Source organism: Polyergus mexicanus, unplaced genomic scaffold, assembly GCF_030449975.1.
Source record: "Polyergus mexicanus isolate NDT 795.1 unplaced genomic scaffold, iyPolMexi1.0 SCAF_17, whole genome shotgun sequence".
Classification (NCBI taxonomy): Eukaryota; Metazoa; Arthropoda; class Insecta; order Hymenoptera; family Formicidae; genus Polyergus; species Polyergus mexicanus.
In genome coordinates this window covers 5132241-5158201 of record NW_027223337.1, presented here as the reverse complement: position 1 = coordinate 5158201, position 25961 = coordinate 5132241, and the positions used below count along the sequence as shown (strand labels likewise).

Genomic DNA, 25961 nt, shown 5'->3' with positions numbered 1-25961 from the left:
ACTTTTCAGAAAATTGAAATTTAGAAATATTTAATTTCTAAAAAAAAAAAAATTTTGTAGGAATGATTTTTAAATGCATAAAAAAATCGAGTCTCCAAAATAAAAAAAATTATCTTCAAAAGGTTAATTCTTTATGGTGAAAGCACCTTGAAACAGCGTCTCATTTTGCATTCTTCAAGCATCATGATGATGATATAAATTCTTCTCTTTTGAAATAAAGTAATATCCAAATAACCCATCTGAAAAATAAATACTTTCCTTGTTTTTAAATAATTATTTTCTGATAATATGAGAACATATTCATTAGATGATTCAACTTGTCAATTCTTATTATGTTCGCGCATATTCTTAGCGGACTGCGCTTATGAGACATCCGGCTCAGATAACACGATATGACCTCTAATCATATTGACTTATGAGAGGAGAAAGAATCGCGGATGCAAATCCAAAGTCTTATTCGCTAATTGCTGCTTTTAATTTGCTATTGACAGATGCTAATTGACAGATGCACGGGGCGACATGCTTACTCGAGCCATCGCAAAGATCCCCTCCACCTTTTTGCACTGTCGGCAAAGCCGATGCTGTGCCGATTCACATTGCCGAGTTTCAACCCCGAAAGGGCGCATCCTTTGTCGTCGAGCAATTCTCGCTCATCGCTATGTTCGGGCACGCATAATTGCGAGGGTAGCTTCAGTGAAAGTGTGGAGCAGAGCCGGATGTGTTCACCGAAAAGAATACCGAAGGTAAACGTTTTCATTTTTTTCCGATCAAGAATAATACTCCAAAAAAATTCGACTAGCTAGAAAAATCATAATCTTATCAATTAGCAAAATTTAAAATGTTTAAATGTTTAATTAAAAAACCTTTTTCACATTTATTTGTAAACTTGATTTCATGTTCATTGTTAATCTATAGTGAGAATTAGAAACACGAATTTATAATTGAAGCGATTAAAAAGTAATTTGGCAGCTACAACAGTTACAAAAATAACCGGCTATATATGAATATCTGATATTATTGACTCTTTTAATGTGATCACCTTTCCCTAGTTGCATTTTTTAGCCATACAATACAATCTTATTGTACTATTAAACCATTTCTGCCAACAAAATATGTGAAATACTGTAAAATGTGTTTGGTTTGGAAAACTGCCAGATTCTCGAGATATTCTTTTCAATATTTTATATAATATCGGCTATGCTTTACATATTTTATGTAATATTGTTGTAATTGTATACTTGTGAATTTAAGTAATGCACATCTATTTATACACATATACGTCTTGTTGCAGAATTACAAGCGAGACGAGTTTGGATAAACATATGTCTGAATCACATGCCTACTATATTGCTACTATATCAGTAAGAGGTAATGTATTCGTAGTAATTTCGATAAATGTAATATATTAGAATCCATTTGTTGTCATATGAATGGTTTTTAATTTATTCCGTATCAGTTATGCACAGGTCTAACGTCTTACCAAGCTTTTATATATGAGCTTGTATAATTTTATCTGATATTATGATAACCTTAGAAACTCCCCCTGTAATTTTTATAATTTTTAACGTCTTTCTTCAAAATTAAATAGAATTCTAAATAAAAATCTTGGATACATTTTATTTATGTAATCCTTGTTCATTTCTATACATATATAATAGTTGTATGTATTAAATCAATTAATTTTATAATGTTTAAAAAAGTTCATATAAGTATTTAAACATCATCTGTTTGTAAAAGAAGATAGAATCACCAAATTAATTTTTATCAGTCAATTGATTAAGTATTAAGTGATTAATTTAATTAATTAACAGACCGATGCATAAGATGCTATTTTTTATAATATTTTAAACTTTAAACAATGAGAAATAAAACATATCCCGCAAAAAATATCAATTAATAAAAGCTATTTAATTGAATACCACTAATTAATTTTCGCGCAAATATAAGGGTGTCAAAGAATGAAAAATTACGAATTAAACGGCTGTAAGAATGTAAGATTGATTTATTCCATAGACGTAAATTTATATACAAAAGATGACGTATATGCTCGTATGACGATCGTTGATAAAAGACTTGCTGCCATGGACCAATAGTAATGATAGTAGTATTCGACTAACAGATCCAACACTAGACAAAGCGATGCGGCAGTGAACGATACATCTTAGGGAAAGGTGTAGCAATAATAACAATAATAATAATGAATAGCATCGAGCGTAATTGTTTAGAAGCACTTGCGGTGAACGATGCCGGGGCCGGATTCGTCATATTCTTGCTTGGAGATCCACATCTGCTGGAAGGTAGACAAGGAGGCCAGGATGGAACCACCGATCCATACGGAGTATTTCCTCTCGGGTGGAGCGATGATTTTGATCTTGATGGTCGAAGGTGCGAGAGCGGTGATTTCCTTTTGCATACGATCAGCGATACCAGGATACATAGTGGTACCACCGGAGAGAACATTGTTGGCATAGAGATCCTTACGGATATCGACGTCGCACTTCATGATAGAGTTGTAGACGGTTTCGTGGATACCGCAAGATTCCATACCTAGGAAGGAAGGTTGGAAGAGGGCCTCGGGTGTACGGAATCTCTCGTTACCGATGGTGATGACTTGACCATCAGGCAACTCGTAGCTTTTTTCGAGAGAAGTGCTAGCGGCAGCGGTGGCCATTTCCTGTTCAAAGTCCAGGGCGACATAGCAAAGCTTCTCTTTGATGTCGCGGACGATTTCTCGCTCGGCCGTGGTGGTGAAGCTGTAGCCTCTTTCGGTAAGGATCTTCATAAGGTAGTCGGTAAGATCGCGTCCAGCCAAGTCCAGACGGAGGATGGCATGAGGAAGAGCGTAACCTTCATAGATAGGCACGGTGTGAGAGACACCGTCACCGGAATCCAAAACGATACCGGTGGTACGACCGGAAGCGTACAAGGAGAGGACGGCCTGAATGGCGACGTACATAGCTGGGCTGTTGAAGGTTTCGAACATAATCTGCGTCATCTTTTCGCGGTTAGCTTTTGGATTCAGAGGTGCTTCGGTAAGGAGGACCGGGTGTTCCTCGGGAGCGACACGCAATTCATTGTAGAAGGTGTGATGCCAGATCTTCTCCATGTCATCCCAGTTAGTGATGATACCGTGCTCGATCGGATATTTTAAAGTCAGGATACCTCGTTTGCTCTGAGCCTCGTCGCCTACGTAGCTATCTTTTTGACCCATACCGACCATCACACCCTGATGACGGGGTCGACCAACAATCGATGGGAAGACGGCGCGAGGAGCGTCGTCCCCGGCAAAGCCGGCTTTGCACATACCGGAACCATTGTCTACGACCAGGGCAGCTACTTCGTCATCACACATTATGGCTTTTCTTCGATTTCAACTTTCTGCAACAGAAATTATTGATGTCTCTCAATTTGCGATTATTATCGCGTTGATGTTTCAGGTGTTAATATGTTAATTGCTTTTGATTGAATGATACCTATCTGTAATCTTATTTTTATTTTATTATTGGCATGTTAACATCGTAGATTATTCTCGTTTTTTTTTCAGAAAAGATTCACGTTATGCATCACGCTAACACTTCTTTATGTAAAAAAGGATTTTAATTAGAATAAATTATGTAAATATGATAAAGATATAAAGCTAATAAAAATAAATTGTGTTAAAAGTATCGTTATTCTATTACATAAAGAATAATAGAAAATAAAATTAAATAAAAAAATTATATAATCTACGCGATAAATTATAAAATTTATATACAAATATTGTTACTTTTGTTCTCTAATATTGCACCAAAGATTAAACTAATTTTATGTAATTAAAAAATATTGACTGAATGAATAATTTTTTTATAAATATAATTTATTCAATTCTTTCTTTCTCTCTTTCCGCGCGAATTATACTTTTATATTTTATTTTAAAGACAATTTTTAAAAAACAAGAATGATAAAATTATAAAAAAAATAATTTTCTAACTAATAATAATAAATTGCAGGTTTCAGAACTCCCCGGATAAATGTTGCATAATTCTTCACGAATGCAAATTCTAAATTGTTTCAAGATGGATATTCAATTTGAGAGAGGAATAACTATTAAAAAAAAAAAAAAAAAAAAGTTTGCCGTCTGATGAAAAATTTTGAGAATGGCAAATTTAGAGAGTTCTTCGATCAAATTGTTCCACGGTTGCGTGAAGCCAGAATTGACCCAGTTGCCTATAAAGCGATAGGCAAGGCGGCCTCAGCGTCGCGGCGCTATTTTTGCACGACGCGTCGCTAACTTTAGACGTACGGCCGACGGACGCTCCCTAATAAGTTCAAGCGACGATTATGGTAGTCGACACCGCCGCCGCCGCCGCAGCCACAGTCGACGAGGACAGATAAAACATAACGCCCCTCTGCGAGGCAGCGGCGTGCGTGCCAAAATTATGCCTGCCCGCGCGGAAAAGGAACCAACGTGATTGCACGGCCGAAGACCTCGATTATGATTACGAACACATTCAAAGGGACGGCGGTAAAGCTGATTTTAACATTAACACTGCTTGTAATTCGTTCCTCGTATCTCGCTAGTTGTAATTCTAGAAAAAGACGGCCGTAAGCTGTTTAAAATCTGAAGTTCCCCTGTTCGATGTTTAAAGTTCACCGACATTAAGGAAACTGGATCTTTAGAAGAATGAGTAATTTTAGGAACCAAGGAGAGAGAAGAAGGCACGAGGGGTGCGATTTACAGAGGATAGGTCCTTTAATGGGCATGGAAGTAGTCACGAACAATATCGCAAATATGAAACTATAATTGTATGGCTCGTTAAACATTTTTCAGTACAAGTAAGTGGAAAAAATTAATTAATAAAAAATAATTTAATTTGTGAGATATTAAAATGTTTCTAAGAGTTTTTAAATGTTATAAAATAATCTTTATATTTTGTAAAATTTTAATCGTACTTACATTTTTTTTTTTTTTTTTTTCAATATTGTGTGCATATAAGTGTTATATTGTATAATCATTTCTATTGTAATATATGTGATAATGATTTGTACAAGTCTAAATCTTAAAACATGTATATATAAAATAATATTTTTTTTAATCATACTTTTAGATCAATCTAATTTTAATACGATAAGAAAATACCTTCTGGCACCGGTGCACGTGCTAGTAAGTACTCACAATATTCTTCTTTTAATATATTATTTATTTTGTCTTTATAATGTAACTAGTTTTCATCTCTACTTATTGTTAGTTTTCGCAGCCAGTAATATTGGCTGTCAACATTGGCTGAGGAAGACTTAAACAAAGGTTAAAACTAATAAAACTATACTTGGATGTGGAACACTTTCTAGCACACGCACTAATGCTCGAAAACTAGTATTTGCTTATCGTATTATCATTACTTAGATGAATTCTAAAAAAACGAGGCGAAAATTACACATAAAATTACACGCTATATCGACATGAATTTTATTTATATCTGAAACTTTTCTTATTTATAAAATTTTGCAAAAAAATAATCGAATCTATTATACTAATTAGATACTTTATCTTGAAAAATATGTTTTTAACTATCACAGCGATTATTCTTCGACTACCGTTTAACACTGTTTGGGGAAGAAAGATGTTAATATATTATAATTAAGTTAGAAAATTAGTCGAGATGAATATTTTTAATTTTGTTATTTCTGATATTTTTAAATATTATTTAACGAGTAATATACTATTGTTAAAATTGATGCGTTAAATGTTGCACATTTGGAGATTAAGATCAATTTGGATCGGAACAGGTCTCGCTTACTGCACGTTATTAGGACGACGGATGTGCCATACGATACAATAATTATACGAGTGATTTGACAATGCGCCAAGATTCAATCTCAATGGATACAGTGATATGCTGCGAACTTAAACTTCTTTCGAGGAGTCGGCAGCGAACTGGAGACTTTTTCTTAGGTAAATAACAAATAGTCAGATAAACTCTATGACATCTCGATTGTGATGATATCTCGAAATTTAAAAAAAAAAAAACCATTGAATACTTTCAGATCAATCTATCGATCAAAAATTAAAAAGAAATAAGGAGAAATAAATAAGAGATAAAAAAAATATGAATAATCTGTAGATTCAATTTAAATACCTCTAACGATAATTTGGATTCTGAAAATAATCGAAAATATATGGCAAGCAAGCTTTCTTTGCTTTAAATATTATTAAATTTAGATGTTTTAAATTGTACAGATGATTTTTTAATAATATTAAACGCTTATATGCTGTAAATTTTTCGAATTTCGATTAAACATAAATGAGAATAATAATAAAGCTGTTACTTTAAGAATTGCTGGTTATCACGAATAATCCTTTTATGGTACAGCAGCTTATCACTTTTGTTTGCTAATCACTACAGCACGCGAATGTGTTGATAACATGTCTTCGATAAAACAGACAGGAAGCGATTGTATCCCTCAGAGAAGGAAGAGATGTAATATCCCGGCGATATAGCGGAAATTCGTACGAAAATTTACTACGTACCGTGCACGGGACAGAGGTGGAGCGGCGTCTGTGCCTCGGTGGCGTCGCGACGTCGATTATATGCTCTCGTCTGGACGCCCCCGCATTTTCGTGGGATGGTGCTTGCTCGACAGGCACGAAAAAGGCATCGCCTCGTTGGGCGTCGCGACGCTCGCCGAACTTAGGCGGCCGCAGCCCCTAAGCGGTTCGACGTATATGCTTTACCGCTTTGGAAATACTCCGTGGCGCGTTTCTGCGTTGTGCTTTGGAATTCCGGTCGTTTCAACAAAAATTAAACTGATTTGGTTAATTTCTTCTTTCTCTCTCTGGGAATCATTTCGACAAATATTAATTAAATCGATATAATTGACTCACACTTAATAATTGCATTAAGATATTTTCCTTTATTTTCACAAAAAAAATCTCATTTATATAGCAAAATAATTTTTTAATGCAAAAATATGTTATAATTATAAAGTAATTATAATGTAATACATTAAGAAATATATGTATATTTATCGCGAGAATACACTGAGAAAACTTCATTTTCGGATCAATATAAATTTTGACTCGATATCAATAATCGTCAAATTATTAACAAAAATTATCTCATCTTTCTATTATGTCTACAATCTTGTATTCAACAATAAGTGATATCCGCTTATCTCAGTAATATACCTACTTGTAAAAATATATTTTTGTATGCCTATTTTGGACAGACCATTTTATTTTACAAAAGCAGATATCGCAAAATTTTCTTTTAACGATTATGCAATACATGTGTATATATTAGCCTTCTTTATATCTTTTTTTTAAACATGGCTTTTTCAAAAGAAATATGGTATAAAAATTTGATATATAAAATCTTATTTCACATTTATATCACTTTATCTTATTTTTTTCGCTTATAAATTCAACTTAAAACAATAATTATAATTGTAATTATATACGTGGAATTTTCTTGGGAAATAATTATTTCATCGGAATAAATACATCATGTCCATATATTAATAAACAGAAAACGGAAGAGTCGAAAAAGTCTCAATAAAAGCAAGAACCATGCTCTGACGAATATCAAGGAGGTAGCAGAAATACTTTAAGATTACGCGATGCGACCGAAATAAACTGTATCTTCTTCGCAAGAGCTTTTATCGCAAATATTTTTGTCTCTAAATATCAATGAGCATTCAAACGCATTTATGAAAGATTTCTAGAAACGATAAATACGACAAAGTCTGATAATTCGTGACGACCGGAAACAAATTCGTATATTCCTTCTTTAGACGAGTAATCAACATTTAATCGATGATTTAGATTTAGATGAATGATGTGGGAATGATACGCGAAAATTCTTGTTATGGAAGAAGAAGTCAATGAATAGGAAAAAATTATACGGTAGAAAATTAATTTAAAATTGGGGCCAAGATTATTTATTGCGATTATAGTCTATTAGTCTACGCGATAAGAGTTATTTTAAAACTCCGCGAATTTCCATTTTGTCGTGATCAAAGATGAAATTTGTCACGGGAACGATACAACAAGACTAACATAATCGCGAAACGGGAAAATGCCAAGTTATATAACTAAATTTTAACAACATTGTTAAGTAATACTTAGGACAAAGTTTGCGAAGTGTATAAGCAAATTTTTTTTCTTTTCTTTCAATTGCGATTGAAAGAAAAAAGGAAGTAAAAAAAGAAAAGAGTATTTTGTATATTTATATATAGTCTTGGGAGATCTAAAATAGGCAAAAAAAAAAAAAAAAAAAAAAAAATTGTTCTAAATCTAAATTTCGCAAGTGGTAAAAAAATAACATTTTCAGGTGTAATTTATTTAAAAATTTGTGTGATTATACAACGACATACATGTGGAAAGGAATTTGACAAAATGAATGGAAGCCTGAGATTGTCTGTGAGGAGTTTGAGAGTGCTACGCCAAAAGTATGCCATAAATCAAATATGCGAGGTACGTGAGGTAATGTAAAAGATTATATAACGATAGTGTGGAGTGACATAATGTATATTTGACTTGACTTTGACATTGTATATAACAATATTCATAATAATATAGTATAATATTTACAAAATAAGTTAAAGTATAGAAGTACACATCAGTAGAGCTTAAGTGCTTTAGTTAGCAGACTAGACATAATTATATGCAATACGTATTGAGAGATAGATTTCTTGGACGGTGATGAAAGACGCTCGCGCGACAGTAAATAAAGCGCGACCTTCCCAAAGTAGTCTCGAAATTCGTTGCCAAGCACAACGTTATTATCAGGATCCTTGCATATCCTTATACTTCTGTCCAGAATGTTCCTTTCGCGACAGAAAGATGCACCTGATCTCTCCTCTACATATCCCTTTAAGGCCTCTTTCCGATGCTTGGCTACGTCCAGGCTACAACGAGCAAAGTCCTGTGACGAGAGCCAATACCACCGACCGCTACCTCAGCCGTGATGACGCCAAGTGAATAATGATGTTGTCGCGCGCAGTTTTACAAAAGGCTGCGGCGACAAAGATATTAAGCCAGGCTGTTGTTATTTGCATAACGATGAGCGAGGCCGTGACAATGACGATTTGATGAGATCCCATGATGATTGAGAGTCGATGATGATGTTTCTCGTAGCAGTTTGATCGCTCAGGGCAGAACATCATGCTAGGTACGCGTTCTCCCCGAAGTAGGATGATATTCTTTCGATAAAGATTACATCGTTGCATCAATGATCGTGTAATGACGCGCTTAGAAACATTTGCGGTGGACAATGCCAGGGCCGGACTCGTCGTACTCTTGCTTGGAAATCCACATCTGCTGGAAGGTGGACAAGGAGGCCAAGATAGAACCGCCAATCCATACGGAGTATTTCCTCTCGGGTGGAGCGATGATCTTAATCTTGATGGTAGAAGGCGCGAGAGCAGTGATTTCCTTTTGCATACGATCAGCAATACCAGGGTACATGGTAGTGCCACCAGAAAGAACGTTGTTGGCATAGAGGTCCTTACGGATGTCGACATCACACTTCATGATGGAGTTGTAGACGGTCTCGTGGATACCGCAAGATTCCATACCCAGGAAGGAAGGCTGGAAGAGGGCCTCGGGTGTACGGAACCTCTCGTTACCGATGGTGATGACCTGACCATCAGGCAATTCGTAGCTCTTCTCGAGAGAGGTGCTGGCGGCAGCGGTGGCCATTTCCTGTTCAAAGTCCAGGGCGACATAGCAAAGCTTCTCTTTGATGTCGCGGACGATTTCTCGCTCGGCCGTGGTGGTGAAGCTGTAGCCTCTTTCGGTAAGGATCTTCATAAGGTAGTCGGTAAGATCGCGTCCAGCCAAGTCCAGACGGAGGATGGCATGAGGAAGAGCGTAACCTTCGTAGATGGGTACGGTGTGAGAGACACCGTCACCGGAATCCAAAACGATACCGGTGGTACGACCGGAAGCGTACAAGGAGAGGACGGCCTGAATGGCGACGTACATAGCTGGACTGTTGAAGGTTTCGAACATAATTTGCGTCATCTTTTCGCGGTTAGCTTTCGGGTTCAGAGGTGCTTCGGTAAGGAGAACCGGGTGTTCCTCGGGTGCAACACGCAATTCGTTGTAGAAGGTGTGATGCCAGATCTTCTCCATGTCATCCCAATTAGTGATGATACCGTGCTCGATCGGATATTTCAAAGTCAGGATACCTCGTTTGCTCTGGGCTTCATCGCCTACGTAGCTATCTTTTTGACCCATACCGACCATCACACCCTGATGACGGGGTCGACCGACGATCGAGGGGAAGACTGCGCGGGGTGCGTCGTCTCCGGCAAAACCGGCTTTGCACATGCCGGAACCATTGTCTACCACAAGAGCGGCTACTTCGTCGTCACACATCTTGCTGCTGCTTTAGTTTCTCTGTAAAAAAGTTGTGTCATTTAGATTTAGCTCGTTGAATCTAACAGAAATAATTAATTGAAATTTATAATATGTTGATTCGTAAACAGTTTTTTTATCTCATACTTATATTGATATTTATATAATCTTATTAATTTTTCTTTAACTTGATATTCACTTATAGGTTCACATAATTTCATAATATATTTTTGTTTAATAAGACCCATGCGAAATAAACACAAATCGCATTTACATACTGATCTTTTAAATGTATAACTCGACATTAATTATTTAAATTAATTATATTTTAATTTTCAGGAATATTATAGAAGCTTTCTGAGAAGTGATAAGAATTTCAACGGAATTAAAATTTTTTCTTTTCGTATATAAACGTATTAAACGGACTAAACGGAATAAACGGATTAAACGGACATTTCCTATACTATTCCAAAAATTCTGCATTATTCTTACTACGAGATAAATAAAAAATCGAAATATCGTTATTCTTCTAGTTCACCGCTGAATTCAAAGTATCAAATTAAGGTATTTAATTAAATGTACCAATTATTCAATATTTACGTAAATTGATATAAATTGTTCTTTTACTAGCATACGTGGAATTTTTTCCTTTTTAAAAATCTTTGTTAATCTATTGAATAATAACACAGCATTACTTAAATCGATCACACTTCAAAATCAATCCTATTTCTTTTTCATCAAACTACTCGATCCGACATAAACGCAATCCCGCAACTAAACTTGTCCTTTCGATCAAAATCTTCCGTTCTTTATACACAGGACGTGTTTCACAGACTTTTCCTTTCTCTCGAGATCGTTAGATCGATTTTCTCACCGGCACTTCTATGACTCCTATAATTCGCGCGCAAACTTCCAAGGGATCACAAGCATAAGCACGAAAACGATACGCTGATCTTTGCTACTAACCGTGGGGGTGAGTTGTGAATTGACGGGCGTCTGAGGAGCGGCTGAGGCCCGAGGGCGTCGCGACGCCAGATATAACGTCCGCGATGCGATGCGCGACGCTACCGAAGATGGGCACGCGGGACGCCTCCAGGGCTGGCCAGCGACCGCTGCCCACGCTTCGCATCTACACACATAAAGTGGGTGGTGGATACATACACACGATCAGGAAGCTTTTGGGCGAGAACGGCGGCAACGCGATTCACGCGCGTCGCCGTCGCGACGCGTCAGTTCTCGTCATCGTCGTTCTCCTTCCTTTTCTTCATCTTTTCGTTCGCGCTCTCTTGGAAATCCCCACGGAACGGTCGACATCTCCTAATCTAGACATTAACGCGGGCCATTGCCAACATTCACCCGTTGCAGTTATCTGCTCTTCGTGAATCTCGTTGAATGATAATCTATCTCGCGATTAGATATCAAGAAAGATCTTTAATTGGATGATCGAACGTGCAATTTGCAGGTTTACGTAATTTGACTTTTTTTTTTTGTGAAAGAATATGAAAAATATAGCAGAGAATTTTTCAGACAATATGTGAATGAAGAAATTATTTTCTAAGATGGAAAGAAGGATACCGAGAATGTATGCGGGCGAGTGTATACAGGCTTATTTATAAAAAAGATTTTTATATTTTTTATAATAATTTTTTAAGAACACAATTCTTAATAAGACTGTGAAAGTAGTTAAAAACTAAAACTGATAATTCATAAGTTGATTTGATAATATATAAGAAATCGTATTTAAAATAAATCTTACAAATATTATGGGCTTGTCACGTTTTTCCTCTGAATTTTTTAATTGTTTAGAGATCTTTTTTTTCTTAAATTCTTTATTTAATTAATGAGCATATCCCGTATTTAGAAAGGAAGTATATTCTGGTGTTATAAAGGATTTAAAATACACATTGTGCATTCTCCAATTAATATAGTGTATATTTTTATCATATTTCATTTCTTATAGGTCGTCGTTTTCTTTCTTCTTCGGCTTCGGCTTCTCGTGGTCGTTCTCCGAATTGCTGCGATGCTTTTGGCATACGCCGGAAATCCCCGATGCTTCGCGGCGGTCCTGAAAATACTCGCTCATGGCCAAATCAGGCTATTAACACGAGACGATGTACTCCTCCGATGTACGAAGTACTATGATATTTGAAGAATTTATATTACATTGAAGAATAGAAGAGAGAAATAGCCCTAAACTAAGGGAGATTTTATTTCCATCAAGAAAAACCCTCGTCGCATTTTTTTTCGTCTGATCTAGTAAAGCGTTTGAACATTGCGACTTCGCACTACCTACATATGGCTGTGATCTGTGTCCTGAGGTATTTAGACAAATTGCCAATTGGCATTTAATTCATTCGTACACATAACGAAGTGTTATATGCGCGTCGTACGTAATAATTCATTCCTCTTTCGGCGAGAAAAAAGAAGTATTAGGTGTACAACTTTGCTTCCGCCGTTTTTTTTTCCGAAATTCGAGGCTTTATTGTCAAAAACTGGTTAGGCGTTTTGAATTTGCTTGTTGAGTCACTCCCAATGATCGTGCCAATTCTTTTTGACTTTGACTCGAGTTTTCATTAAGTAATGCCTCCAATTCTGCATCTTCGAAAACCTTCTCTCTTCCACCGCTATGCCGGTCTTCGACGTGAAAATCACCGTTCTTGAAGCGTTGAAACCACTCACGACACGTTCTTTCACTAATAGCGGCTTCACCATAAGTATTTGAGAGCATTCGATGAGCCTCAGCCGCAGATTTCTTCATATTGAAGCAGAAAATTAAAACCTCCCGCAAATGACGAGAATTTGGCTCGTAAACTGACATTTTCAATCGAGAATAACTTTATGATGCAGACACAAATCGACTAATGTTTCTATGGGATTATGTTGACAGATGCCCAAGTTTATTGCATGACGTCTATGATCTATTTATTTCGACCACTGCTTACCGCTAAAGCCATCTATAGGAAAACGGCGTAAGCAAAGTTGTACACCTAATACATAAAACGAGAGAAGGAGAGGAATAGAGAATTAAGAATAAATCCCGACGATTCGAGATTTAATCCTTACTCTAATCTACTCAATAGATGGGAATACTGTGTATAATGACACAGTTATCGTGAAAATAATAATTGTGAAAGAAATAGTTTTATATTTCTAATTCTATCTCTGGACTTTGTTAATTGCTGCTTAGTGCTGTTAAGTGCATTTCTTTTTTTTTGCATGAAAATGTTGAAATTTCCGATATGTAATCTATGTCGCAAACAATGTGTACTACTTTGTCAAGATTTATTATCAACTTTAATCAATGTTTTTATATATCATTTTAAGATAACTTCTGTTCGAAGTAAATCAATTTATGTGCTCGACGATGCTACACAATTTATTTGTAAATTTGCAAAAAATATATTACTTTCGAGAATAGATTTTCAATAAATATTTACTTTTGACTTTTGTCATAAATAAATTAATAATTAAGATCTATTTCAATATGTACTTGTTGGAAATCTTGCCGGAAGCGCGCTTCAAGGTACTCCGATCTCTCTTTTAAATCTCGACAATTGAATTGTTCGAATTTATTACCCGATATGATAGATCAACGAAGCGTTATACAAAATCATAGGTGTAACGCGTAGACACATACAGAAATTCTATAGATCTTATATTTTTAATATTTGTGAAATCTAGTACAACCTTGTTTTTAAGCGCAAAAAATAAATTCATACATGCAATAATTTCAACGAAGCAAAGGACGAAAATATCAGCTCACAGCTCACATTATTTTACATCCGGACTTAATTTAATTATATTGTAAAATATATGTGTCTAACATCTGTAATTTTAATAATTATATAAAAGTTTTCTGGTTTAATATATATTTGAATATTAAAAAACGAAATAATATTATAATATATATTTAAATATTTATAATATATTTTTTAGTAGAATGAGGAAATATATATTGTTGCAAATCAAATCTATTGTATTTGCTAACATTTGCATCATCTCACGTCAGTATAGCAACTAAAACGCGATTATGTCTGAGTATAATTAGAAGAGGCTTCTTTGCACACGATGAGCAGCCGTTTCTTCTAGCATTTTATTGGCTAAACTAACTAGCAAGATATTCTCCTTAGATGGACTCGCTTTTTTAGCATCTCGTATTTTTAGACGAGTGTTAAAAATCTTCCAAGATCTTATCTAAAAGCCGAGAGAGAATATTTATGCCTACAACCTAAACAAATATTCAATCTGAGAGCTACAGTTAATTTATTTTACGACATTCTTGACATTGAACGTTGTCAATCAATATCATATAGACGCTCTTCTGCTATGTTATATGGAACCTGATGCTTCTTTAATCTTAATTAATTCTTTTTAATTCTTTTTAATTGAAAGTCCATAACAACGATGCGGTTACATTCTTGTCAGATGTTTCGAAAAGATATCTTTCCATTAATTCTTTCATTCAATTAATTCTTTTTAATTCTTTTCATTGAAAGTGCATAGCAACGATACGGTAACATTCCTGCCAGATATTTTGAAAAGATATCTTTCCATTAATGCCACAATATCTTTCTTTTCAAACAAACTTATTTAATAATGTTATTTTTTAAATTTAAATTTACATTAGTCACATGATCTCAATATCTAATGTCAAAAAGCGAAAGTTTCCATTACCTATTATTACCTATTATTTTCAAATTTGCAGATATAGAAAAAATATAAATTTAAAAATGTCCATGTATAGATGTAAATAAGACAATATTTTTTTCTTTTGAAATTAACAGTTAATTTTCGGAAATGATTATATTATTTTTATTGAAATTTATCCAGACAAAGGATACCACTTCGCTTCCCCCCCTCTCTCTCTCTCTCTCTCTCTCTCTCTCTTTCCTTTGATATTCGATATAATATATATATTTTAATTTTGTTTTAATTCTCTTATTTTTTAGGCGCTTTCTTGGAATTTAGCTTAAGTTTTATTGTATAATACGTGACTACCTCCGAAATTTCACACAATGAGCAATATTTATTCCGCAATTCGTAACAGAAGCCCTTGAGTCGATATCGAGTCTAGGACATATCCTCGACTCTCGAAGAAGTATCGTTAATGAAGCGAAAAGAATTGAAAAACGTAGTCCTCGCAGCAAGGACGCTCGCTGCTACGAATTCAGAATGTAAAACTGATCAGACAAAGATATACGCTTTTATATCGGAGATTATTAATGCTGAGCCATCGGCTCGTTTATTTCGGCGATGAACAATAGCGAAGACATGGAAGTGGTGAGGCCTTATAAAAATTTCTGCCGCAATATTTTTTTATTTCAAAAGGCTTATCGTTGAATACGTTATCGTATACACAGTCTGGAATTTATTCTATGTATCAAAGTAATCACGATATCAATTAATATAATAGCGATTTCAATGTGAAGTAATCTCACGCGACAAGATTGTATAAAATTCTAAAAATCATCCTAAACAAAGTATTCCAATTATAACTATTCAAGTTATACAGGGTGTCCCATTTTAAAGGACCCACTCAAATATCTCAGAAACACTGCGTTAAATCGAAAAATGTTTCAAACAAAAGTTGTGTGGCTTCAAGGGGGTCATAAGCCCCCTTGATAATGGAAAGCCCCATTTTTTATTTAGTATTCTTGTAGCTGACATCGAGAGATTTCCAAAACACTATAATAAAGTATTTTTTTAGTTATTTTATATTTTAATCTGACATATTTTGATATAAAAAATAAAATATTTCGTAAAATATTCAGTTTTCGATAATTTTACCGTAATACTTCTATGTACAGAATAATAAGACAAATTAATTAGTGCCAAAAAAAAACAAATAATTATTTAAAAAAATACATTAAAAATAATTTTCTTAAAAACAATTTTTTTTTATACTAATTGATTTGTCTCATTATTCTGTACATAGAAGTATTACGGTAAGATTATCAAAAACTAAATATTTTACGAGATATTTAATTTTTTATATGTAAATGTCAGATTAAAATATAAAATAACTCAAAAAGTACTTAATAAAAAAATACTTTATTATAGTGTTTTGGAAAGCTCTTGATGTCAGCTACAAGAATACTAAATAAAAAATGGGGATTTCTATTCAAGATTTTAAAGTTGATCTTCACATGACCTTCAAATGATTTTCCAAGGTCAAATCATTGTCACCATCTTATGGCCCCCTTGAAGCCACACAACTTTTGTTTGAAACATTTTTCGATTTAACGCAGTGTTTCTGAGATATTTGAGTGGGTCCTTTAAAATGGGACACCCTGTATATTCCGATAGTTTTCAAATATTATATATGAGAATGTGAATATTTCTAATAATAGATGAATAATATATAACGTCAATAATTTTTACTACTGAAACAAGCTTTCAATATTAATTCGGAATTATATTAATTATTATATTCTTTTGCAGCGTCTTCCTCCCTCGGTTCGAAAACATTGAAAATTTTGAGGAGCACGAAGGTTGAAGAAGATCACGATTGTTCGGATCGATATATAAATTTGCGTCGATAAAGGACAGGACAACGAGGACGAGTCTCGGAACCAGGCGACCTAGGATCATGCTCGAATTTATCAGAGATCGCAGGAGCGCAATCGGATGCTGTCGATGAAGGAGGGGAAGTTTCATAAAAGATAACGCGTGTCGCTCACGGAGGTCAGTCGACAGCCGGGAGGAGATTGTACATGCCTGTGGAGAACGCACAAACACTCGCATTGAAAGTTGCTCGGGTTCTTTAATTAAAACCGCAAGATCTTATTTTGTAAGAACGTGAAAGTTTGGCAAATCGATATGTTGCGCCTGTAAGTATCCCGTTAATTGATTAGCATACTGTTTGTTTTCACCATAAACATTAATACGAAGATCGCGATATAAAGATCGATAGCGTTACGGAAATAAATATCGCATAAGATACAGAGGAAAAAATATATGTTACAATGATCGATAATCTGAATTAAACATATTGTATATAATGTCATAGTAAAATATAGAGATGGATTGTACAATTGTGTTATATTTATATACATATATATGTGTGTTGTACATATTATTATACATATATAGTATTTATATATATCGTGTTATATTTTTTGATATTAATATCATATAGAGATCGTGATGTTCTCTTTAGTATAGAAAAGCTAATGTCAATGTCCATTTTGCAAAATGTTTATTTAATATCGCTTAATCATTTTATGTTGCTAATTTCGCGAAGTAGGAACGATTATCCACTCTCGATACACTTTGTACGTGAAGTATCGTCGCCGACATTTACGTCAAATATACCCGGATGCGTGGCGACAATCACTCACGGTCTAACGAGTTAATATACTGGACGCGAGTGTTCTTCGCATCCTGCACGTGACTTTGAAATCGCGCTGTTGTTTGACCTCGTCATTTAGTACCGTATTGTATTTCATTCGAACAATCGCATCAATCGAAGATCAAGAAATATCGTTTTCCGGCTCAAACGAGGTAGTTTTGTACGTTTACATTGCGATCTCAACATTCGACATTCATAAAACTTTATATATGTAAACGAGAAACGCAAAACAGGAATTATTGAAAAAGAGAAAATGAAATTGATTGTGTATTCTTGAAATTGATTAATTTTTTTAATCTATTATATTAATATATGAGATTATTATATATAATTTGATTTATTATTAGTAAATGAGATATCTCTCTTTCGCTCTCTTGCTACTGGTAGCATATATATTGATAAGATATAATATTATAGTAAATATATATATATACATCACGCAATGAACAGTAGTCGCGCAAAAAAATGTCATATCAAACTTTATATCACTGTAAGTTTTATGGAGTAATCAAAATTACTTAGAGAATGATAACCGATGTCCTTCGAGATGTTTAATATGCCACCTCCAAACTTGAGCTGAGAAACATTTCAAATTTTTTAAATTATTGACAATTAAAAAATAATAACAAATATAATTAATTATTTGAGATTATTATATAATATAATGTATAAAGATTATTAATATTATATTAATACATCGCATATTATCGTGTTATTAGAATCTTAGTAGCGGCAATCGTAAGTTTGACGGTGACAAAGCCCACGGCAGAAGATCCGGTTGATCCCGTCAAAAGTCCACAGGCCGCCGCGGAGGCACTGCAGAACGCTCGGAATGTCCTGAAACGCATCGACGCAGAATACGCGAGATGGAACAACAAGCAGAGCCTCGCTGGATGGAATTATGCGTCGAACTTGACGGACGAGAATCTGGCCGAGAAGCTGAACGTGTCCACGACGGCTGCACGTGTCATGAAGCAGATCGCCGAAGAAGTAAACGCTTTTCCTTGGAGAGACTTAGAGGATGAAAATATCAAAAGACAATTCAACAAACTCGGTATACTCGGCGTCGCCGCGCTTCCTGAAGATGTAAGAATATAAAATAAGAAAAATTTAAATCAATTATTTTTAATTTCTTATTATGAGAGTCTTTTATGAAAAATTAAAGTGAAGAATAAAAATGGAGATTTATTACAAATATTTATTATTCTCTTCGATTCTGGCGACTTTTTTTAGAATTAATGTCTAAATTAAACAAATATTAGCCGACTAATTAAATAAGATTATAGAAATACAAGGAATTCGAATCGACCATCAGCCAAATGGAGAATATCTACAGTACTGCGAAGATTTGCGACTATAAGAATAAGAGCAAATGCGATCTCGCGCTTGAGCCAGAAATCACCGAAATTCTGATGCACAGCCGCGATCCCGAAGAGTTGAAACACATCTGGATGGAATGGAGGAAAGCTTCAGGTGAACAGGTCAAATCTTTATATCCCAAATATGTCGAATTGGCCAACACCGCGGCGAGGCTCAACAACTTTTCCGATTACGCGGCGTACTGGATGAAGGATTACGAAGCCGATGACTTTCCCGAACAAATTGGTAAAATTCGCACGATGTTATCTGTGTCTATACGACGAAGCACTTGTAAAATAAATGTGGTATTTTCGCAGAGACCCTCTGGCAACAATTAAAACCATTGTACCTGCAGTTGCACGCTTATGTCCGGCGCGAGCTCAGGAAGAAATACGGCGAACACATTGTTTCCAAGGATGGCCCGATTCCAGCACACTTGTTGGGCAACACCTGGGCTCAGACATGGACGAATATCGCGGACTTTACCGTACCATTTCCAGGCAAACAGTTGCCGGACGTTAGCGCTGCTTTAGTCGAACAAGGCAGGTTTACGTTCAATTCCCGAAGCTCTGTTACAACTCGGGTCTTGTACGGCCGATCTTCTGTTTGCACGTATGTTATAATGCCTCGTAAATATTTCTTCGAGCACAGGTTACAACGCGACAAGCATATTCCGACTTGCCGAGAACTTCTTCAAGTCAATCAATCTGTCCGCCATGCCGGATACATTCTGGGAAAAATCGATCTTGTTGAAGCAGAAGGACGTAAACATGATTTGCCACGCGAGCGCGTGGGATTTTTACGACAGCAAAGATTTCAGGATCAAGCAGTGCACGCGCATCAATATGGAGGATTTGTTGACGGCGCATCATGAAATGGGTCACGTCGAGTATTATTTGCAATACAAGGATCAGCCCACTGTCTTCAAAGAGGGTGCGAATCCCGGCTTTCACGAGGCGGTTGGCGATGTCATCTCTCTCAGCGCGTCCATCCCCAGCCATCTCAAGAAGATTGGACTATTGAAGGACGATTCAACTGACCGGGAAGCATTGCTGAATCATCTTTACGCGAAGAGTCTCGACAAAATTACTTTTCTGCCGTTCGCCTATATGATGGATCGATGGCGCTGGAATGTATTCCAAGGAAAAGTGACATCCGACAATTACAACTGTAACTGGTTAGTATTCTCGATTATGAAGTGAAAGAGATAACAATCTCTCTCTTATGAATAAAAATTTAACGAGTTTTTAAATATCAATTTTAAAAAATGTAAAGAGTAAATTAAAGAATTTTTTTACTTCAAAGGTGGTCGCTTGCAGAAGAGTACCAAGGCATTGAACCACCAGTGGATAGGTCAGAAGAAGATTTTGATCCCGGCTCGAAGTACCATATAATCGCAGACGTTGAGTACATAAGATACTATGTAAGCTTTGTGATACAATTCCAGTTTCATAAAGCGTTGTGCACCAAGGCAAAGCAATACGATCCAATGAATCCAAACCTCAATCCACTGCATCAATGTGATATTTATGATAATAAGGATGCTGGGAACCTGTTGAAGTAAGTCTGATTACAAAAATAATTCTCGAGACAATGTGGACAATGTTATATTTGTGTTAGATCTATGCTGGAGTTGGGTTCTTCGAAACCATGGCCAGATGCGATGGAGAAAATTGCAGGTCAAAGACGAATGGATTCCACTGGACTTTTGGAATACTTCAAACCTTTAACCGATTGGTTGACAGAAGAAAATAAGAAAACTAACGAATATATTGGATGGAAACCCAGTAATAAACGTACGTATTACTGAAGAAAATGCAAAAATAATTAAGGATTTTATTTATATTTTATATAGAATATTTATGGTAATTAAATTATTTCACTGATTGTTCTTTCATTTTAGAATGTGTACAGACGAGAGAAGAGCTTAGACTTGTCGACTAATCTTCTGAATAATACATTTCCTCCATGGGAAAATAAAAATATATTTTGAAATAAGTGACAGGGGAGATATTGTGTAGTCAAACTACACTTCGACACAAAATAAATAACAGATGAAATATATATATATCATGCCATATTCACACATAAACGTTATTGCGGTCGATTCGATTAATCAAATGAACGAATGTTAGCAATATATCAATCTTGTTTCACGTTTTTCTCTAAATAAAATTTATGTTCCATTCTTTGGTATTATTATGTGTTCCTTATTTAGGTTTATCGCGTCCCTTTACACGTTTTTTAACCGGTTCGCCGCTTCTTTTCGTCGATGCAGTGGCTTTACTAGTACTAGCAGCAGGTTTCTTTGCCTATAAAAGATTTTCAGATAATATAATCGTTTTTCTGTAAAATTGATGTCTCGTAATGAAATTGTAGAAATAATTTGTAATGCTACCTTGATCATTGTGTCGGATTCAATACTGTCATCTTCTTCTTCTTCATCATCCTCTTCTATAAGATTTTCATTATGCATGGATCTTTTCTTTGTTGTAATATTACTATTAATTGTATATGGGAACATAGGAGGATTCTTTTGATACGCTCGTGTAAACGCTGCTTTCACCTAAAAAAATATTGGTAATATTTAAAAAAATATATATACATGTTTTAATTTTATAACACATTGTAATAATTATTTTATATAACTATTATTATTGGATTATTTTAATATGGACATTTATTAATGTTGTGCACATACTTTGCTATCAAGATTACTCGTAGGATCGCGGATTCCCGGCCAGAGAGAAATCTCTATTATTGAATTCAAGTCCTCTCTAAAAGAAAATTAAGTATCAGCGTTTGGTTACTCATTCGCATATATTCCAGTGTATAGTATATTCAATGTAATTAAAATATATACCTCGTTAGATAATATTTTCCCATAATATTTATTGCTGCTTCAATACCGTTCACACCATTATCTATTAGAGGTTTTATAATTGCGTTCCGAATATGAACCAAATAATCCATATTCAGAGCATCTTTGTTCGCGCCCGTGGCTAATCGCGTATGCATCGTTAATTCTTGCATTAATCTAGAAATGATACATTTTTATATATCGATCAAAATAGCGAGCTTCTAACAAATTTAATAAAAATTTAGTACAGATATACTACAGATATACCTATTAAATCGCGTCGTCTTGGAATTTCGCCCAAACCAGCCCGGAAAACGTACCAACGAATCAAGACTCCCCGACATTTCGCTAGTTGGAATAACGAATGAGAAACATGCGTGCAATGGAAGTAGACTCCACATCATATTGCTTCTCATCGCCTTCTCGACGAGATCTCCTTGGGATATACTGTCGGCCGCTTGAACGATCTTGTCCAGCCTCTGAAGACTGCAAATATAGCAAAGTCCATTGGTTCTTGCTATATTGTACACAAAGACAAGAATATGTACTCACAGTGGTATTTGGGATAATCTGACACTCAGGTAATTTTCTTCTACAAAAAGAGGCGCTATGTTGTAATCGTGGAAATATAAATCAATCTTATCATTCAGACTCATATTTTTTTGCTCTTCCGCGTTAAATGCCACTTTCACAACGTCGAATGGTCCGAGTTTGAAATTCTTATTCGAATGTTTCCTCTTAGTCGTCTCCACGTGAGGTGTACGACCACCGAGGAACTCGAGATGGTTTATCACTTGTCGAATATCGTAATTTGTCGACTCGATTAGACGATTGAGATCCTCTGTCGATATGTCAATTTTCTCTTTAAAGCATAGAGACAGCATGGAGCTCTGTGGAGAAAAGTGATATACTAATCGCATCAGATAAAAAATATCACTCGAGAGTTCTGTAAACTATCCCTACCCTGATCTGCTCCACTCTGAGCTTGTGAAATCTCAGCTCGTAGCTATGTATGGAAATGGTCTTCACCCTTGTGTTGAATCGGTCATTGCAAATACAAATAATTGGCACTTGGGTATTTTTTATTAAATTAAGTAGTTCTTGTAAACCACCGCGATCCTCGTTACCAGCCATGCCATCGACTTCATCCATCAACAGTACATGCTTGCTTGTGATCTTTCGTTTAGTACCTGTTGATATATTTACTGCGTCAAATGAAAAAATGATATAATTATTTCAAAATTTTATTATATGCTCACCCTCAGTGATGTAATCTTTCATTGTAGTATTGGATAATAATCCTGAGACTTCTTCTTTCAGAAGTGTCTTGTTTCTCGTGTCAGAAGCATTGAATTCTACAAGATCGTACCCCAATTCTTTACAAACAACCTGCACACTTGTTGTTTTACCAACACCTGGTGGTCCCGACAACAAAGCAGCTTTAAAACTTTGCCCATGAGTTTGTTTACTATCTATTAAAATAAAAACAAAATTAATTAGATTAATTTTCTTATTTTATTTTATTATTTTCTAAAAGAAAGCAATTATTGGAGGGAAAAGAAAAAAAAGAAGGTAAAAAGCATAACAATTATTGTAAAAATTATGTTGATACAAAAGTTTGCATGCATATTATGACATACTGCTGTTTTTAAACTTCGGATCTTGGCGATTCTTATACCAATCGCGCAACCACACATACAAGTTGTGTGCACAGCTCTTATCTCCTTGCTGTCCTATAATCTGCTTCATAGTTTTAGGTCTATATTTTTCAACTAATGGTTGTGACCCGATGCTTGTAGTTGTCTAAAAAAATAAGAACCACAAGAAAAGAACTATATTTTAATTTTTATTAGATTTTATAATAACTATTATATCATTCATGCACAAGTATTATCACACTGATGTCTAAGCTTACCTCTTGTGAATAATTGATTGCATCTATTGTCTGCTTTGGTATCAATGATGATGTTTTCATTTTCACAGGTGAACATAGCGGTGATTTTATCTTTTCAGAAAGATCGTATAAATCTGTTACTGTTGATTTTGTTTTCTCTGTTAATAGTGATTTATCTTCCTCAAATGTATTCAATATTTTTTTCACGTTTGATTTCGCCTTTGTTATAACTGGTTTAATATCTTTAGCTTTACCTTCCGATCTTGTGCGGATCATTTCCAGGAGATTGTCCTCAGATATTTGCTTAATACCCAGATTATTGGCCTAAAAAAAGATATTCATATAAAACAACAAATGGCAAATATACGCCAAACATATTATATACATCTATAGGCAAATAAATGTACTTTTGCCAATTTTGATGGACCAGCCTCATCTCCTACTATAATATAGTTAACTTTGCCCGAAACAGTGTTCACAGTACGACCGCCGTATTTGCGTATTAAATCCTCAACTTCATTTCTTTCCAGAGAATCCAAAACACCAGTTAGCACAAAACTTATACCAGCTAAACAGTTTTGAGCACCCTATAATAAAACAAATATTAGTTGAAGATTTTTTTTTAATTTTACCAAAAAAATGGTTCCTCACAAAATCTTTCAGAACTATCTGTAATTTTTATATATGAAAATAAAACTTACTATAGGAATCTCTTTTGAACCTGGATTTCTGGCGCCGCCTCTCTGAAGATATTTTTCATACATTGCAGTACGCTGTTTCTTCTTTTCTATTCTTTCTTCAAATAAATCCACCATCTTGGCTTTCTTTTTGTCTGGCGATTGTTTTTTTATGCCGTTTTCTTTTGTAGCAGAAACAGGTCTTGAGATATTTATTGTTAAATTGTTCAAGTTTAATTTTTTTGATTTGTCATCACTATATTTATTATTATCTAAATCTTCATTAGAGCTAGAGCTGTCTTTTTTCATTTTTAATTTCTCTTTTGAAGGAAGAGTAATCATTTTTGAATGTACATTATTTTTACTAGGAGATTTTTTCATCTCTTTAATTTTTGTCATGTTTGTTTTATTATTTTTCAAATAAGTATGTTTCTTGCTTTTAATTGAAATTATCTCTGTAAATATATATTTTGTTACATCAAATTTTTGTTTAATATTTATTTTAACATTTAATGAATTCAATGTACCTGTTTTAAACGTTTCATCAGAATTTTCGGAAATATTTGCATTTTCAATGCCATCCTTATCTTTTTTTGTATCCTGTATTATCACATCCTGTGAAGTGTCCAATTGTTTAAGTATAGCATCAAAATCATCATCATTGTGAAATTCAGATTCCTATAAATTCCAGTATTATTTATAGAATGTTTATTGATTTGTATACTATATTTTGTTTATATAATATTTACCAGTTTCTGTAGTTTTTGGCTTACTTTTGTTTCTTCTACTCTCATTATTGGCCTTTTACCAAACAGTTCGCCAAAAGAGATTGTTTCACTTTCATTTTTCTTACTTGTTTCTGATTTTGTAAGCTCTTTCTTATTGTTCTTCACAGTTGTATCATCATCAGAGTCAGATAAGACAGAAACTTTTGTCGTTTTTTTTCGTACAATCTGATTAATCATATAATTTCATATTATTGCAAATAATAAAAAGAATAATATAAATAATTATAATAAATAAAATAATCCACATAATATACAAGTAAATAACATGGCATACCTTCGTGCGTTTTGCAGATGACTTCGACTTCTCTTCATCTTCGTCTGACGAAATTACACGCCTCTTTTGGGACTTTGAAGCAAGGGGCTCGCTATTCTTTTTCTGAGAAGTTGCAACCGACGTAAAATAGGACCTTATATCCTATGAAAGCATACAACAATACATATATTTTCAAATCCGGAGTAAATACAAAAAGATAATCTAATAATATTTACATCATTTTCATTACATACCCGCGGCATTTTTGCTGATATCGTAAGATATTTAGATCGTGTCTTCTATTTGTACAGGTATAATCGATCGGCAATTTCCCCATCAACGAGTTTCGCACGTAGCAACAAATTCCCGCGAAGCAAGAAATTACGCGTGAACGAGATACGTAGATCCATAGATGTAAAATAAGGACAGATAGATAGATC

General features: G+C 34.7%; 4 protein-coding genes across 5 annotated transcripts; 1 reads left to right on the top strand and 3 right to left on the bottom strand.

Annotated features, from left to right (window-relative positions):
• Positions 1–110: 110 nt before the first annotated feature.
• Positions 111–21021, top strand: LOC138940890 (angiotensin-converting enzyme-like). The gene is made up of 17 exons (XM_070310145.1): positions 111–743; positions 1292–1368; positions 3990–4815; positions 5088–5143; positions 5229–5403; positions 5767–5932; positions 8310–8452; positions 12300–12657; positions 15289–15619; positions 16781–17169; positions 18410–18776; positions 18977–19295; positions 19367–19591; positions 19701–20226; positions 20355–20609; positions 20670–20845; positions 20953–21021. Exons 10-17 carry the CDS (start codon positions 17159–17161, stop codon positions 20991–20993), a joined length of 1920 nt encoding a protein of 639 aa, XP_070166246.1. The 5' UTR covers positions 111–743; positions 1292–1368; positions 3990–4815; positions 5088–5143; positions 5229–5403; positions 5767–5932; positions 8310–8452; positions 12300–12657; positions 15289–15619; positions 16781–17158; the 3' UTR covers positions 20994–21021.
• LOC138940892 (actin-5, muscle-specific) lies at positions 1974–6609 on the bottom strand. The gene is made up of 2 exons (XM_070310147.1): positions 6509–6609; positions 1974–3378 (listed from the first exon to the last, which is right to left on the bottom strand). Exon 2 carries the CDS (start codon positions 3350–3352, stop codon positions 2222–2224), a length of 1131 nt encoding a protein of 376 aa, XP_070166248.1. The 5' UTR covers positions 3353–3378; positions 6509–6609; the 3' UTR covers positions 1974–2221.
• LOC138940893 (actin-5, muscle-specific) lies at positions 8491–11412 on the bottom strand. Its single transcript, XM_070310148.1, has 2 exons — positions 11306–11412; positions 8491–10381 (listed from the first exon to the last, which is right to left on the bottom strand). Exon 2 carries the CDS (start codon positions 10358–10360, stop codon positions 9230–9232), a length of 1131 nt encoding a protein of 376 aa, XP_070166249.1. The 5' UTR covers positions 10361–10381; positions 11306–11412; the 3' UTR covers positions 8491–9229.
• Positions 21022–21097: 76 nt separating the features above from the next.
• Gnf1 (germ line transcription factor 1) lies at positions 21098–25925 on the bottom strand. Of its 2 annotated transcripts, none has more exons than XM_070310139.1 (16): positions 25776–25925; positions 25543–25683; positions 25230–25433; positions 25008–25158; positions 24505–24935; positions 24211–24390; positions 23825–24127; positions 23550–23712; positions 23169–23381; positions 22873–23099; positions 22462–22799; positions 22177–22395; positions 21913–22086; positions 21751–21826; positions 21448–21615; positions 21098–21361 (listed from the first exon to the last, which is right to left on the bottom strand). In XM_070310139.1, exons 1-16 carry the CDS (start codon positions 25782–25784, stop codon positions 21260–21262), a joined length of 3099 nt encoding a protein of 1032 aa, XP_070166240.1. In that variant the 5' UTR covers positions 25785–25925; the 3' UTR covers positions 21098–21259. The 2 variants fall into 2 exon arrangements, with proteins under 2 accessions (XP_070166240.1, XP_070166241.1); XM_070310140.1 differs by having other exon boundaries at positions 25254–25433.
• Positions 25926–25961: the final 36 nt, after the last annotated feature.